The 17,005-nt window shown below is 45.1% G+C and overlaps 2 protein-coding genes across 2 annotated transcripts in view; both read right to left on the reverse strand.

Annotated features, from left to right (window-relative positions):
- Positions 1-1,109, reverse strand: part of Fndc3b (fibronectin type III domain containing 3B) — a 281,337-nt gene extending 280,228 nt beyond the window's left edge. The window contains exon 1 of the mRNA XM_069991887.1: positions 1,025-1,109. The gene's annotated coding sequence lies outside the window, so the exon portion shown is untranslated. The remainder of the gene's footprint in view (positions 1-1,024) is intronic.
- Tmem212 (transmembrane protein 212) overlaps positions 1,021-17,005 on the reverse strand; it is a 133,401-nt gene continuing 117,416 nt past the window's right edge. The window contains 1 exon segment of the mRNA XM_069991957.1: positions 1,021-1,421. Coding sequence (XP_069848058.1) covers positions 1,021-1,421 — 401 coding nt within the window.

Consider the following 17,005-nt stretch of genomic DNA (forward strand, 5'->3'; position numbering starts at 1 on the left):
GGGCAGGGGACTCTCCCGCCCGCGTCCCGGGGGAGGGCGCCCGGACCCCGCACACGCAGCCCGGACAGAGCACCCGCACAAACCCCGCACACACATCCCGGACCCCAGCACTCAGCCCGGCCCCCTCAACCCGCACACACACCCCGGACCCCCGCACTCAGCCCGGCCCCTTCACCCCGCACACACACCCCAGACCCCCGCACTCAGCCCGGCCCCCTCACCCCGCACACACCCGGGACCTAAGTACCCCGCACACACTACACACACGCGTGCGCGCACACACACACACAACGACCCAGCACTCCGCAGATACATCCTGGACCCCGCACACACCCCGTACATACACGCTGGACCCCTCCCCTGCACACACTCGCACACACACCCAGGACCTGGATCCCGCACACACCTCGCACCCTGTACCCCGCACACATACCCTGGACCCCGGACCCCGCACACACCGGGCCACGCACCCTGCACGCTCACACATACCCAGCGCCTCGGACCCCGCGCGCGCACACACACACACACACACACGCACACACACACACACACACGCCGCCCCCCGCACCCCGCACACACCCTGGCCCCCGCCGCCAGCGGCCCCCGCCCGCCGCCATGTGGAAAGGCCCCGCGGAAAGTGACACGTCGAAGATTCCGCGGCCCCCGCCCCCACCGGGCAGGGGCGCGCGCTCCGCGCCCGGGGCCCGCGGGAGGAGGGGGCTCGCCGCCCACGTTTCTTTTCTCCTTCACAGCGACCCACCCTCTTCGCTCCCGGCCCCAGACCTCGCGAGTGGGGAGGGGGCGGGAACCCCCCCCCTCCCACCGGCCCGGGCTGCCCGGGCTCCCCGGGACTCCGGCGCCAAGTTTTCCCCGGGAAGCCGGCAGCGCGCCCGGGACGGGAGCGCACGGGGCCGGACTCAGCGTCCGCCCGTCCCGGCTTCCAGCGCGGGTCCCCGGCCCCCGGCCCCGCTCCCCGGCCTCCATCCCGGTGCTCGCCGCCGCTGCGCGCCCAGCTTCGCCTTACCTTCCCCGGGGCTGCAACGGGGGCTCCAGGCGCCCACACACCGGGTCGCCCCGCGCCTTCCCAGCCAGAGGAGCCCTGCCGCCCCCGCCGCCGCTCCCGCCGCCGCCGCTCTCCGCCTCCGCCTCCGCCTCCTCCGCCGCCGCTGCCGCCGCCGCCGCCAAATAACTACCAGGAGGGTTCGGCGGGGGATTCCGCCATGTCAATGATGTCGGGACCACATGGGGATTCGGGCCCCGCCCCCGGCCGTAATCCGCCGAGTAGGCCCGCAGCCGCAATGGCCCGGCTGGCCGGAGCCCCGGGGCCTCGCGGGGCGAGGGGGGCACAGCCAGGCCTAAGCTGCTTCTTTTTGGTCCTCGCAAGAGCAAAGAACTCCGAAGCTTAGGGACACTACCGGCTCCTGAACCGCAAGGGCAGACGTTTGGCGCCCACAAATGTAGTATTTACTGGGTAATAATCAAAACTGACTTCCTTTCTTCCTCCCTCCCCCCCCACCCCATGTATACATATATTTCTCTGTTCGTTGTTGCTGGTTCTCGCCGCAGTCTTGAGTTATTTTGTCGCGCCTATATTTCCAATAGGATTTTGTGCGTGAAGTTAATTATAGCACGGGAAAATGATGGGTTCCCCCCCATCCTACCTCCCCTTTCAGTACCCAATCAGTGTCCTGAACTCTAGGAACTGTTTTCTCTTATAGGTGAACAGCTAGTTGGGGGAGAACCACAAAAGTGCTCATTAGCTCACTGTTGAGTTTGCATTCGTGGAATCAGGTATAATGTGTTCTTGCTACACAGGTTCACGGGTTTCCTCCTACCCCACCCCTCAATTCAGGAAAGGGTCTCAGGAGACCCAGCAGAAGTTAGCCCAGGGAGACTGTCCCCTCCATGACCTCCAGGTGTCCAGTAAGTCCCTTGAGCCTCACTGATGAAGACACAGCGCACTGCTCTCGTTGACCTCTAAAAATAATAACAGTACATAGTATTCTAACAGCCATGCCCAGGGAAACAAAAGAACCCTAAGAAACAGCTCCTCTCCTCATGGAATTTGAAGTCCTTCTTTGCAGATAGCAGAGACCTCCCTCCTTACTGGCTTCTGTCCTGCTGACGTCACCAAAGGGACTCTTGAAGCCATTTGTCTTAAAACTTGATTCTAAGTTGGTACCTGTGGCTTATCCCTGTAATCCTAGCTACTCAGAAGGCTGAGATCTGAGGATCATGTTCAAAATCAGTCGGGACAGACAAATCTGTGAGACTGTTACCTCTAATTAACTAGCAAAAAAACGTAGAGATGTGGCTCAAGTGGTGGAGCACCAGCCTTGAAATGAAAAAAAACTAAGGGACAGTACCCAGGTCCTGAGTTCAAGTTCCAGTACCAGCACAACATTAAATCGTTAACTAATTAATGCCTTGACTCAAACCCTCCATCATAGGCCTATAAGGGAGGGAAAAGTTTTCTAAAAGGCAGGCAAGATAAATCCCCAGGGTCCACAGAGCACTACCATGCTTTGCACCTTCCATTTGGGCCCCAGTACTTTCTCCTGTCCAACTTCATCCCTCCAGCCTGTCCTGCCTTGCCTTTCAACCCAGGTTAACACTCAGGGCTTCCAAAGACACATCAGGCCTGTATTGCCCTTCTATGGTTCAGAACATGCTGTTCCCTCTCCCTGCCTAAATTCATCTAGTCATGCTTCACCCATGAGCTCCAATCAAAGTCTGCTCTCTGTCTCCCCAAACTCCCCCAGGGTCAAAGGCACTTCTGTGCATGATCCCAATTATTTTCAGTTCTCACATTGCTCAGGATCTAATGCATGCCTCTTCTAGGTGGCTGAGTTTCATTCATTTTTGTAATCCTCCATGTCAATCTAGAGTTCAGCTTTGAGTATAGTCTCCTTATATGTTGTGAAGAAGTAATTAGAAAGTATGTGGGAGAATTTGAATGCCTAGATAAACGGGCATACTTTAGAGGGTGAAAGGCTGAATGCAAAAGTTGAAAGAGATACTTATCAAAATGGGTTTTAGAAATTCCAAGAACAGACTTATTTTTGCCTGTTCCTCCTAAGAGATGAACTGGCTTTCCTTTTACCAAGAAGAATCCATGTAGAGTAAGGAGTGTGAATTACAGACCTGTAATCCCAGCAATCAAGAGATTGAAGCAGGGCTGGGAAGGTGGCTCAGTGGTAGAGCTCTTGCCTTGCATGCATGAGGCCCTGGGTTCGATTCCTCAGCACCACATAAAAAAAAAAAAAAAGAAAAAAGCCAGAAGTGGCGCTGTGACTCAAGTGGTAGAGTGCTAGCCTTGAGCTGAATTGCTGAGGGACAGCGCCCAGGCCCAGAGTTCAAGCCCCATGACTGGACCCCCCCCCCAAAAAAAAAAGAGATTGAAGCAAGAAGCTTGCAAGTTCAAGCCCAGCCTGAGATGTAAAACAAGACCTAGTCTTAACCCCTCCTGCCCCCCCCAAAATCAATGTATAGAAAATGCTAACCATGCCAGTGGCTTATGCCTGTAATGGCTGAGATCCAAGGATTGCAGTTCAAAGCCAGCCTTGGTAGGAAAGTCTACAAGACTCTTACCTCCAATAAACTATCAGAAAGCTGGAAGTGGAACTATGGCTCAGTCAATTGGTGGAGTGCCAGCCTTGAGCAAAAAAATCTCAAGGATAGCACCCAGTCCTTGAGTTCAAGCCCTGACAAATAAAGTAAAATGCTTTCTAACTATATGCATGTTCATATATGTGATCTCAATGTTTCATTCCTTTCCTAATCTGTAAGGCTTCAGAGCAGTTTTTGCTTAGGAGCAAAACATGATAAATGTTTATAAATGATAAGTGTTAACTAGAATAGCATAGAAGAGAGTTTGTGGTTATAATCAGACAAGTTACTGAAATTCCCCAAGCCTGTATCATCTTTTCCTTCTTTCTTCCTTCCTTCCTTTTACTTTTTCTTTTTTTCTTTTTTTGCCAGTACCAAAGCTGAAACTCAGGGCCTCATGTTTTTGCTTGCCTCTTTCACTCAAGGCTAGTGTTCTACCACTTGAGCCTCTCCTCCACTTCCAGCTTTTTGTTGGTTAACTGAAGATTAGAGCCTCATGGACTTTCTACCAGGGCAGGTTTTGAACTGCAATCCTCAGATCTCAGCCTTCTGAGTAGCTAGGACTGCAGGTGTGAGCCACTGGCACCCAGCATTGCATCTTCTTACTAAATCTCACTGATGCTGTTCCCTGTCTGCTACTTTTGTTGTGAGGATTAGAATCTCAAGCACCTAATTCTCAATGAGTATTGATTTTTTTTTTCTTTGAACGAACGAGTGAACAAATGAATAAAATGTGTTTCCTAGAAGGATTGATAGGACAGAAAATTGGAAGCTTCGGAGACGAAAGTGGGATTTTTGATAGAGGGGTCTCTGGCCCTGAGGGTCTTAGAGTGATCCAGTGGGAAATAGATGGAACTATTGAATCAGGGAGAGAATGGAATAGATGTCAAGGCTGATTGTTCTCACAGCAGGATGCAGAATGAGACTCCTGTCAGAGATCATATTCTCAACCTGCTTGGGAAATGATGAAGACGTGACCAGAGTTCTGTTTCTGGAAATGAGAAAGGCCCCAACCCAAGGCAATGAGATATTTTCTCTGCTATGGATCATGGCCCTACATCCCAAATTTTGGAACCATAATGAAAGAGGAAAATAAGACCCAGGGCCCCTGCGACAGCATCTTGGCCTAACAAGAGGAAACCAGATGCAAAAAAGTCATTGTCTCTCCTCTGCCCCTTCTAGTTTTGATACCTGTTTGTGAACCAGGGGAGAGGGTTTGCAGAAAGGACCAGATGAGTAATTAACAACCAATCAGAATGCTGTGGGACCTAACCAATAAGGTGTTAGCTTCCTTCCTCCCCTCCTCCCCTCAAAAAAAACCCTATTTATAATAGGGGTAACAAATAAGAACTCAGTACAAGTATAAGAACCTCCAGACAGGATCACAGAGATCCACCTGAAGAGGAAAGACTAGATGGCTGACAGAGAGAGCAGTAGCAGCAATCTTCAAGCTAGATTCTTTTGTTGTTATGGTTGTGCCATTCCTGGGGCTTGAACTCTGGACCTGAGCATTGTCTCTGAGCTTCTTTGCTCAATGCTGGTTCTTTACTACTTGAGCCACAGCTCTACTTCTAGCTTTTTGCTGGTGACTTGGAGATGCGTGTCTCCCAGACTTTCCTGCCTGTGCTGGCTTCAAATGGCAATCCTCAAACCTCAGTTAGGATTAGAAGTGTGTCACTGATGCCCAGCTGATACTTCTTATCTGAACAAAGTTCTTCACACTTATCCTCTATTGTACCCAACTTTATTCTTCAGACTCCTGAGACAGGAACCTAAGGAGGCTCACCACGCTAAACAGTGGAGCTACAACACTGGCAGGCATTGTCTGCTGCTGAGCTATGACATAAGTAGCCATTGCCTATTACCAGTTTGAAATCCTAGTGATCTCTGCTGGCTTTTGACCCAAAAGGGCTGTGCGGGTTCTGTTCACTGAGAGCAAAAGCGGGAAATTCTGTGCCAATACTTTCCAGAAGCAGTTGAGGATTTACATAAATCCAAAAGGTAATATCCAAATGAAAATGCCTAGATGTTATGGTCAATAACCAAATAGAATGACTTGCAAACCGGTCCGTTGCACAGCCTGCAATGTAACCAAACATATAAAACATTAAAAGATTCAGAATCCCCATTCCTAATTTCAAATAATTTGTCAGAAAAGATGTGTAATGCTAACACACGGGAAAACTGGAGAACATGGAGGCTAGCACTGAAATGGCTTCAAACCAGGAAATCTCAGAACACGTCTGCAGTCTGAGGTGCTGAGATTTGCCACGCTCAGGATCATTCTGACTAGTGCAAGGTTCCATCCAGAAACCACACTGGTTCTTAGGGATATTTTTCTCAGCTAGCTAGGTTGCCCTGCGGGGAGGTTTCACCTTGCCTCTACTCTTGAAAATCAATCTGGACCTCAGAGAGAGAATATCTACTATTTGTATATACCAGCACTGGGGTTTGAACTCGGGGCCTTGCCTTCCTGCTTGGCTTTGCTCAAGACTGGCACTCTACTGTTTGAGCCACTGCTAGCTGTTGCAGATTAACTGGAAATAAGAATCTAATAGATTTTTTTTTTTTTGCTTGGGCTGGTTTTGAATCATGATCCTCAGACCTGAGCCATCTGAGTAACGAGGATTACAGATATGAGCTCCTGGTATGTGGCTCTTTGCACGTACTTCTTATTCTAACACTAAGCCAGATTGGATATGACCTTCAATATGAACCATGACAATGTGTGTTCTATATCCTGTTTTCAAGAGCATTCAGAATCTACTAGAATACTCACTTAAAAACCAACTGGCTTGGCTTATAATACAAGTTAACAAGCAATACTACAACTTCAAGAAAACACATTCTTTCCAGAACAATTTAATTAGTCAAAGCTGTGATCTCACCTTCTTTTCTATTGTTCAAGATAAGACAAGGATAAAGTTTAACCCAACAATTGAAGAAACAGAACAAACCACATTTCAAACAAGGAATCCTGTCCCACTGTTATAAGAACTATTCAAGTAGAATTTGAATGATTCTTGGGGTTCATGGAATCACATAGTGCAGAAAGTACACTGCCCCCTCTTCAAAGTAGCATCTGTGCTCTGATGTCCCACAGAGCCACGCCCCCAGCACTCAGTCTCAATCACCACTAGAGAGAGGTTAAAAAGGGGCTGGGAAGGTGGCTCATGGTAGAGTGCTTGCCTTGCATGCATGAGGCCCTGGGTTCGATTCCTCAGCAGTACATAAGCAGAAAAAGCTGGAAATGGGGTTGAGGCTCAAGTGGTAGAGTGCTAGTCTACAGCTGAAGAGCTGAGGGACAGCGCTCAGGCCCAGAGTTCAGGCCCCACGACCAAAAAAAACCCAAAAAGGTAAAAAGTTTCTTGCCAAGGTAACTCTTTGTGTGTGTGTGTGTGTGTGTGTGTGTGTGTGTGTGTGTGTGTGTGTGTGTATGCGCGCATGCACTCACATGTGAACATGCATGTGCCAGTATTGGACTTTGAACCCTGGACTTGGGTGCTGTCCATTAGCTTTTTCACTCAAGGCTGATGCTGTACAGTTTAAGACATAGTCTACTTCTGGCTTTTTTGGTAGTTAATTGGAGGTAAGAGTCCATCGACTTTTCTGCCTGGGCTAGCTTTGAACCATAATCCTCAGATCTCAGCCTCCTGAGTAGCTAGGATTACAGGAGTGAGCCACCAGTGGTTAGCCAGCTCCAAGGCAGCTTTGACCAACAATTCCAGGTCCCAACCAAGTCTTCTGAAAGGGGCTCTTGGCACCTTGCCCCTGGTCATGTCTCTGCCCTCTGGAGGCAGACAGAATAACAACATTCTCTTTCCACATGACTTCCCATTCAAAGAACTGGCATGTCTGGTATTTGCTTCCTAAAGACTCTCCTTTCCTGGACAAATGTCTCTGACATGCTAAGCTCTTTATGGATAACTTGCCATCTTTTTATTCTATAACTTCTGGGGCCTACTTATTCAACATCAATAGTTGGGTATCAATTTCCATTCCTATATTTCAGGCATGATCAGAACAACTTTCCCTGCCTCTGTTTGGACAGAATACTTCTAATCTTATAGTCAAAGATCATGTTGGTTTTCTTAGTAGTCTCTTAATCCTGTTAATCCATGCTTCTTTCATGAACATATACATGTGTGTGTAAATGTGTGTGTATATATATGTATTCATATATATACACACACACACCTAACTTCATAGCCCCAACCTTATGATGTCTATACATATATGTATATAAATACACATATATGTGTAGAGAGGGAGAAAGGGATAAAAAGAAACAGAAAGAAAAGGAGACAGAGGGAAGCAGAGGAGAGAGGTAGATGTGTGTATATATATATATATATATATATGTATATATGTATGTCTATATATATGTATCTTCCTCTTTTGGGTATTCTATAACAGAATATCATAAACTGATTAGCTTAACAAAGAGAAATGTATTTGTAATAGTTTCAGAGGCGGAGAATTCTAGGATCAAGGCACTGGAAGCCTGGGTATTGGGTAAAGGTCAGATTTCTAGTTTGCTCGTGGTCATTTTCTAATTTTGCCCAGGAAAAGCAGAGAAAGAAAGAGAGAGAGAGAGAAAACACCTGCAAGTAGACCCTCTCTTGTCAAGTTTAAGGGCACTCATTTCATTCATGAGGGCTCCATCCTCATCACCTAATTGCCTCTTGAAAGCCCATGTATCATCATATTAGAAATAACTTTGAACAAATTCATTTAGTCCATAGCAATGTCCTATGCAAAGAAATGATTCAAAGAAATGTCTTTATCTCAGACAATAAGGCTTCAATTTGAACTCTTTTACTCAAGGAAAAAGTAATTAAAAAATGGGAAATGTGATGGGCTCATTTTAGTTGGGGAAGGAAATGATTTCTCATCTTACAGGTTTTATAATATTTGCTTTAGTTCTTGGAAGTATGCCCATTCTTTGGTATTTCACATATGCATGTGTTAGACCTCAATAAGAAGGGGTTAAATTTTAATTGTATTACCCTTCACCCACACCCTTTTCTCTAACTCTACTAGCTGCCATTATTGTAGGACTCCCTAGTCCCTTTACAAAGAACCTTCCAGTTCTTTCTAGAAGGTTCCTAAGAGCTCAGGCACTGTCTCTTTCAGTTTGCAGAAGCCTGAGAAGCAGTAACAGCTGTCACACACACACACACCCTTCTCCCCCTATCCCTTCTCCCTCTTTGACATATGCTCTTACACCAGTCATAAACTAGAGAGACTCCCAAATCTCACCGCTGTTGTACATTCAATCAACGTGCAAATATTTACAGAGCATCACACTCCAGATGCTACTTTGTGAATAGGCTGGGTCCCAACCACTAAGTCTTGCAGGCTTAGAGAGACAATACATAGGCAAATGTGTAACTTCACATGGAGCAACGTGCTACAAACAAAGAGATGGGACCACAGCTAGAGCCAAGGAAGGGAGGGCAGGAGGCTGTGACAATAACAGCTTAGACCACAGGGGGAAGGACAGGACCCTGCACACATCCATCCATGTGCCCAGTAAAAGCACAAGACTCCGGGCGGCAGTGGCTCATGTCTGTAATCCCAGCTACTCAGGAGGCTGAGATCTGAGGATTGAAGTTCAAAGCCAGCCCAGGCAGGAAAGTCTGTGAGACTCATATCTCCAATTAACCAACAGAAAACCAGAAGTGGTGCTATAGCTCAAGTGCTAGAGAGCTAGTAGCCTTGAGCTGAAGAGCGTGAGGGACAGTACCCAGTACCAGAGTTCAAGCCCAATGACCGACCAAAAGAAGCACAAGGCATGGCAGGGAGTAAGGAATTATGTGTGTTACATGTCAAAACTGAACAAAATTAAGTCTGAGGGACTGTCCAATTCAGTCATAGGAAATGACACAAGACAGAGCTGAGTGTCACACCACTTTGTAAGTCCTGGCATGCATTTGGAGTTGATTCAGAGAAGCTAATGCATGTGGGCTTTAGAAGGTGGCATTAGGGAATCTGATCAATTCCTCACAAATGATTGCTCTGCCTGACATTTGGACGATGGACTAGAAAGAAGACTAGACTGGAAACAGAGAGACCTGTTAGAATGGACCAAGAGATGGTAAAAGCCTAGACTAGGGTAGTGGCTATTGAGGTGAAGAAGAATAAATCGATTGGGAGCCAGGTGCCTGTAAACCTAGCCTGTCAGGAGGCAGAGATCTGGAGAATCCAGCTTCAAGGCCAGTCCAGGCAGAAATGATCAATAGACTCCATTTCCAAAATAACTGGCAAAAAGCAAAGTGGCTCAGGTGGTAAAACACCCACCTGGTACATAGGAGGCCCTGAGTTCAAACCCTAGTAATGAAGAGGGGGGGGAGAGAAAATAAATGGATTAGGGATATTCAGGCAGAACTCAATAAACCCCACGGGTGTTTTATTGGAAATAAGAGGAAGATGGGGATCCAAAAATCTGGGGCAAGTGCTCTCTTCTTACTTGTAGCTGCCCAGTCCTCAGAATATAGACACAAAGACTAGAAGGTCACCTGGGCACAGAACCAGGTCACAGTGGCAGTGTGCTTGCTCACACTTCCTGTTCACCCCATGATCCCATTGATTCGTCCAGGGTGAACAATGCAGCAGCACCAGAGTCCTGGCACAAAGCATTCATAGGGGATCAGACCTACCCCCTGCTCCCTCTCCTCCCCCACCCCACCTGCCCCAGGTTCTCCAAGTCTCCCTACCAACCTTCCAGAACTTCCAAGCTCAACTTTGGACCCATGTCTCTATGCCATTGAATGTTCCTGAAGCTTCCCTGGGAGTCTAGGTTGGGGTAAAAACCAGTGCTGTTAGTCTTATCTAGTGCAAAGAGCACTTCAGATTCTGATCTGTTTCTGTGACACCATGTGCTGTGCAATCTAGGAGAGTAATCTGACCTCTCTGGGTCACAGATTCCTCATTCATTTATCTGTGGAGCCAGATAACATCTAAAGCCATTTGCTTCTAACTTTCTAGCATCCTATGGATGAATTAACTAGTTGCTTGTTTCAGAGTCTCAACTTGTAGCTCAGCTTGGCCTCCTGCTCATGATCTTTCTTCTTCCACCTTACTTCGAAAGGCTGGGATTGTAGGCATGCATCACTACACCCAGTCTAAAGTCACTGAATATTTGTAAGGTTTTTTTTTTTTTTTTTTTTTTTTCTTAAATGAAATCCCTAGCAACTTTCTTTTATTCCCTATAGTTTAGCTCAAGGGGGAAAAAAGTCTCTTTCTTGGTAAAGTGATACACTTCCTTTACTTAACAGGAATAAGGTAATTTATTTTGATTCCTTTTGGACTTGACTGCTGAGAAATTCAGAGATAAAATTTGTTCCCAATTATAGCAATTATCTTTAGCCTAGGATTTCTGGTAAGACTATTCTTCCTCTCTTTTTATTACACAATTCTTCCTCCTTGTGTCTGTATTTTAATGAATCTATTTTATCTGAGTTTGTGCTGTACTGCCCTTAGGAGAGGTGGGTATGTATTTAGGACTGTTTTGGCTTCAAGTGACAGGAAATTCATTCAAAGTAGATAGAGGCAAAAGAATTAGACTAAAATGAAACAGTTTATGCTCAACATAGAATTCCTGGACCATACCAATACAGATACACAGGAAAGTAGCTGGAACATTGCTAAACTCTTTCTTTTGTAAATGCTTTACTTTGTATAAATTGTCTGGTCTTATTAGTTACATAACTGTATGTACCAGCAACATCTTCTATCATTATTATTCATGATTCCAGAAAAGATGAAACATTTTAATGTTGTACTTCTCCTTAGGGAATTCTTAACTGGGATTGTCACACATTGAAAATTAAATACATAGTTTGATTATGAACCATAGAGAAACAGAACTAATAGAAAAATAGAAATATATATATTCAAGAGTATTTACTTATATCATATGTATATATTGATAGATACCTATGTATCAATGAATATGTATTATAAATGATACATTAATATGAACAGAAAATATGTATGAATGAATAGAATAGAAAACATGTATATCCAATCAATCTATTCTCTCTCTATCGCATATATGCCGACAGAAAAAAGACAGGGGAGATTTTAAGGCCCTGGCTTACAATGTACAGACCAGGCTGGCAAGGTGGAGACACAGAAAAGAGTCATTGCTCTACCCGTGTAGTTTTGGGCAAAGGCAGTCTGGAGCAAAATTCCCTCCCCAGGGGAATTAATTTGCTGGGGTTTTCATTTGTTTGTTCGTATGTTTTATCTCCTGTTTTGTGCCCCTTTGTTAGAAGAGAGGGAGGAGTGAGGGGAGAGGAGAAGGGAGAGGAGGGGAGAGAAAGGGAGAACAGAGAAGAAAGCAGGCTAGGGACATAATTCAGAGGGCCTGCTTAATAAGGGTGAGGTGTAAGTTCAAAACCCAGTAGTGCCACACAGAAAGAAAGGGGAGAGAGAGAGAGAGGAGAGGAGAGAAGGGGGGAAAGAGAGAGGAAGAAGTAGAAGGAGGAGGAGGAAGAAGAGGAGGAGAAGAAAACCTTCACAGCATCATCTAGATGTAGACTAGTATTTGACCTGATACTTGGCTATTTCATCCCAGCCAAGTTGATACATAAAAAATGAACCATTACAAGGACTTGAAGACAATTAGCTGTAGAACCACTGACAGTATATTGGGCTTAGTTTATCCTGTAAGGCCTAGCACTGCCTTGCAAATAGTAGATGCTCAAGAAATATTGGTTAAAAAACCAAAGTGGAACTTGTATTAGCTGTATTTATCCTCAAGAAAAATAAAACTTTAAAGACAATTTACGTCTGCCCTTACTTTAAAATATATATGGTAATTGCAATCAGAGTATAAACACTTAGGAAAGTAAATAAAAATTTAGTAATCTAGATTTTTCTGAAAGTAAGATAAAACAGATCTGTTCAATTTTATGACATGATCCCTAAGCTAGACATAAGATCCATCTAAAAACTATTATCTTTCTGGGCATGGTGGTACACACCTGTAATCCCAGCACTCAACCTAGTGGAGACAGGAGGATCATGAGTTTGAGGCCAGCTTGGCTGTCTAAAAATATACCTCCCTCCCCCCAAAACAAAAAAGATCATCATAAAAAGCAAACAAATTAATACACATTATTTTTGTTGCTACAAGGTGGCATTTTGAACCTTCATGCCAACCAAAAGACCTTGCATGGTGTTGTGTGTGCGGTTTTTATTATTATTATTATTATTATTATTATCACTGGTGTTACATTATTTCATTTTAAACAATGAGGGCTCAGAGGCCATGTGAAAACAACCTGTCTTTCCCACATGAGGTCCTATAAGGATTGCTAACAGAGCAGCAGCGGCTGGGAGCAAATCTGGTGCTGTTACATGCTTTTCAGCTTACCTTTTATCCTAGGTGCCAACTTTAAGGAGAGAGACCATCTTGAAAATGACACTCAACCTGCTGCCCACCTGAGCTAAAACATCACCAAGAGGAGGTCATCACAGAGTGCATAGCTACCTAAGATGCTGAAATCTGAGGATCAAAATCGGAAGCCAACCTGGGCAGGAACATCTATGAGATTTTTTTTTTTGGGGGGGGGTCCAGTCATGGGGCCTGAACTCTGGGCCTGGGTGCTGTCCCTCAGCTCTTCAGCTCAAGGCTAGCGCTCTACCACTTGAGCCACAGCGCCACTTCTGGCTTTTTTCTTTTTGCTTATGTGGTACTGAGGAATCGAACCCAGGGCCTCATGCATGCAAGGCAAGCGCTCTACCACTGAGCCCCCTTCCCAGCCCCTCTATGAGATTTTTATCTCCAGTTAACCACCAAAAAAAGATATGAAGTGATCCCTAGGTATCAGCCTCTTTGCTGAATACCTAGGATTACAAGTATAAGCCACTGCACCCCTTCAACCACCATTACTTTAGAACTTTCTATGTGCCATGGTCAAACCCATAAGAAAAGCAATTTCTCCATAACTCAAATATCAGTAGGCCTCTCCCCACCCCCACCCTCAATTCTGCTTATTCTTTTTCTTAGGGTCAAGAGCCCTAGGTCTCTTGGAGCCAGAGACAACTCTTACCCTTAAGGTATCTGATAAGGATAATCACAAAATGAATGATCACAGGTCTCTGAACACAAATGAAATTGGCAAGGCTGGTAACTCACTAAAGAGTGACTCTTACCATGAATACCTATGGCCAGGTTGTTTTGGCTTTGACCCAAAGGAAGAGCTAATGGCTAGTAATGTCAATTTCATGCAGCACAAAAGAGTCCTTCAAAGGCATACAGATTTGCCTGATGTCCTTCAACTTATCCTACCCTTTGATTCCTTCCTAATTAAGATTAATATAGGTTGGCACTGGTGGCTTACACCTGTAATCCTAGCTATCAGTAGGCTGAGATCTGATGAGAATCGTGGTTTGATGCCAGTCTGGGTAGAAAAGTCCATGGGACTCTTATCTCCAATAAACTACTCAGAAAATGCCAGAAGAGAGCTGAGGCTCCAGTGATAGAGTGTTAGCCCTTGAGCACAAAGAGGCTCAGGGACAGTGTCTAGGGCCTGAGTTTAAGCCCCAGAATTGACCAAAAAAAAAAAAAAAAAAAAGATTAATGTAGCTGGATGCTGGTAGATCACACTTATAATCCTAACAACTTAGGAGGCTGAGATGTAAGACTCATGGGTTGAAGCTAGCCTGGGCAGACAACTCTCAGAGACCTTTAACTTCCAATTAACCAATAAAAAGCTGGAAATGGAGGCATGGTTCCCATCTTGAGTGAAAAAGCCAAGTGAGGATGTGAAGCCTTGAGTTCAAGTCAGCAGTTTCCACTCTTTCCCCTTTAGTACTGACATTCATGAAGAGATGATGCAAAGAGGAAAGTGCTTATATATTCTTCTGCAGAGAACATGACTGACAACCCCAGCTCTCACCGCATTCCCAGGGACCACCTTTCCTCCTGGCTGGATCCAGTAAAGGGCTGAACGTGGCAGAGACACTGGGACAGGTTCATTTCTGAAGGATGTAGGATCGTGTGTGTGTGTGTGTGTGTGTGTGTGTGTGTGTGTGTGTGTGTGTGTGTGTGTGTGTGTGTGCGTGTGTGTACGCACGCGCTGGTCCTGGGGCTTGAACTCAGGGCCTGTGTAATGTTTCTTAGCTTATTTTCTCAAGGCTGGCACACTACCACTTGAGCCACAGCTCCATTTCCACCATCTCAGTGTTTCATTGGAGATACCACTCTCACAAACTTTCCTTTCCCTGGCTTGCTTTGAACAGTGTCTCTCAGAAATCAGCCTACTCAGTGTCTCTTTGAATGCATGGGTCTCTAACTGAGTGGCCACTGGAATGTCTTTGAGGTGCACCTGCCTTAATCTTCATTGGTTCCACCCCCCCCAATTTCATTTGTAGCTCATAGTGACATTTGAGATCACCTGGGGTCAGTCTCCATTTGTAGTAGACCCCCAAAATCGGATTGATTTCTTTTCATCTGTGTCCTATTACCCTGGTGAAAGAGGACTTCTGCTCTGGAGAAGGCTGGGAGAAAGGATCAGCAGCAGATATTTTCAGTATGTAAGGGTCAGGTTGTTTTTTGTTTAGAGGGCAGGGCCTAAGCCTTCCTGGAAATGCTCATAAATCTGGTTCTGAGACTAAAGGTGCTCAAGACTGGGAACTGCATGTGGAGCCATTACTGTTCTGTGACTCAAGTTAGACTTCTGTTCCACTGGTCTGAAAGATTTTTGTCCATCTCGATTGCCAGGGCAGACCTTACACATACATGTTTAGCATGCTTCCCATTTGACATCTAGGCCAGCAAAGTCAACACAATAGGTCCTCTTTGTCAGAGGATTCATTGAGGGCCATGACAATAATGGGATCCACCTTGCTTATTTATTTATTTATTTATTTATTGGTTGGCTGTGGGGCTTGAACTCTGGGTCTGGGCACTGTCCCTCAGTTCTTCAGCTCAAGGCAAGTGCTCTACCACTTGAGCCACAGCTCAACTTTGGGTTTTTCTGGTGGAGATAAGAGTCTCACAGACTTTCCTGTCTGGAGTTGGCTTTGACCTATGGTCCTCAGATCTTGGCCTTCTGAGTAGCTAGGATTACAGGCATGAGCCACCAGCGCTCAGCCCAGAGTCTACCTTGCTTTTAGCAGGGTGTGTAATTATCCTGGTTGATTTAATGAAGTAACTGAGGGTTTCCATTGTACCTGGCTCACCAAAATTGGTGGTCATGGTGCCAAGGCTCTCTTATAAACTAATTTCTCAGAGAATTGATAAAAGTTGTAACTTCTGGACCTTCCCAGTGTGAGAGATCATTCAAACATTCCACTCTTCCTAAAGCTCGAATTTCTTTTTTTTTTTCAATTTTATTTATTTTTTTTGTGAACATAGTGTACAGAGGGGTTACAATTACATGGGCAGGATAATGTGTACATTTCTTATCAAGCATTGCAGCCTCCTCCTTTGTTTACTCTTCACATCCCTTTCCAGCCTCCCCCCCCCCAATTCTCCCTCCCCCCAATGTTGTAAAGCTCGTTTTGGACATGACAACTTGTACTTCTCATTGTTGCAACAGGTCCACCTGTATCCTTAAACAACTTTGTTTTTCCCCATCTCCTCCAAAGTTACACTGACATCAAATATAGTGAAAGCAGGGGTTATACTGTGGGGGAGGGACATACAAAGCAACAAAGAGATAATCTTATAAATGCGTTAGAAACAAATGCATGAAAGAAAAAAAACATTAAAATACATATCTAAGGGTTCATTTTCCTAACATTACATTATCTGACCTTTTCTGCTTGACTCATACATATACTAGATATTGCAAATAAGGGAAACCATAGGACCTATGTTTCTTTGGGCCTGGCTTACTTCACTTAATATAATTTTTTCCAAGTTTTTCCATTTCCTAACAAATGGGGCAATGTCATTCTTTCTGATGGAGGCATAGAATTCCATTGTGTATATATACCACATTTTCTTGATCCATTCATCTACTGAGAGGCATCTGGGTTGGTTCCATATCTTAGCTATGGTAAATAATGCTACAATAAACATAGTTGTGCTGGTAGCTTTAGTGTGGTCTTGTTTGTAAACGTTTGGGTAAATGCCCAAAAGTGGGATTGCTGGGTCATAGGGGAGCTCTATGTGAAGTCTTTTGAGGAACATCCATACTGCTTTCCAAAGTGGTTGAACAAGTTTGCACTCCCACCAACAATGAAATAAGGTTCCCTTCTGTCCACATCCCCTCCAGCATCTGTTGTTATTAGAGTTCTTGATTTTTGCCATTCTAACTGAAGTGAGGTGGTATCTCAATGTTGTTTTGATTTGCATTTCTTTTATGGCTAGGGATGTTGAGCATTTCTTCATGTGTCTATTGGCCATCCTTCTTTCTTCTTCAGAGAAGTTTCT

The sequence above is a fragment of the Dipodomys merriami genome, unplaced genomic scaffold (genome assembly GCF_024711535.1).
Source record: "Dipodomys merriami isolate MVZ:Mamm:240054 unplaced genomic scaffold, mDipMer1.0.p SCAF_40, whole genome shotgun sequence".
Taxonomy (NCBI): Eukaryota; Metazoa; Chordata; class Mammalia; order Rodentia; family Heteromyidae; genus Dipodomys; species Dipodomys merriami.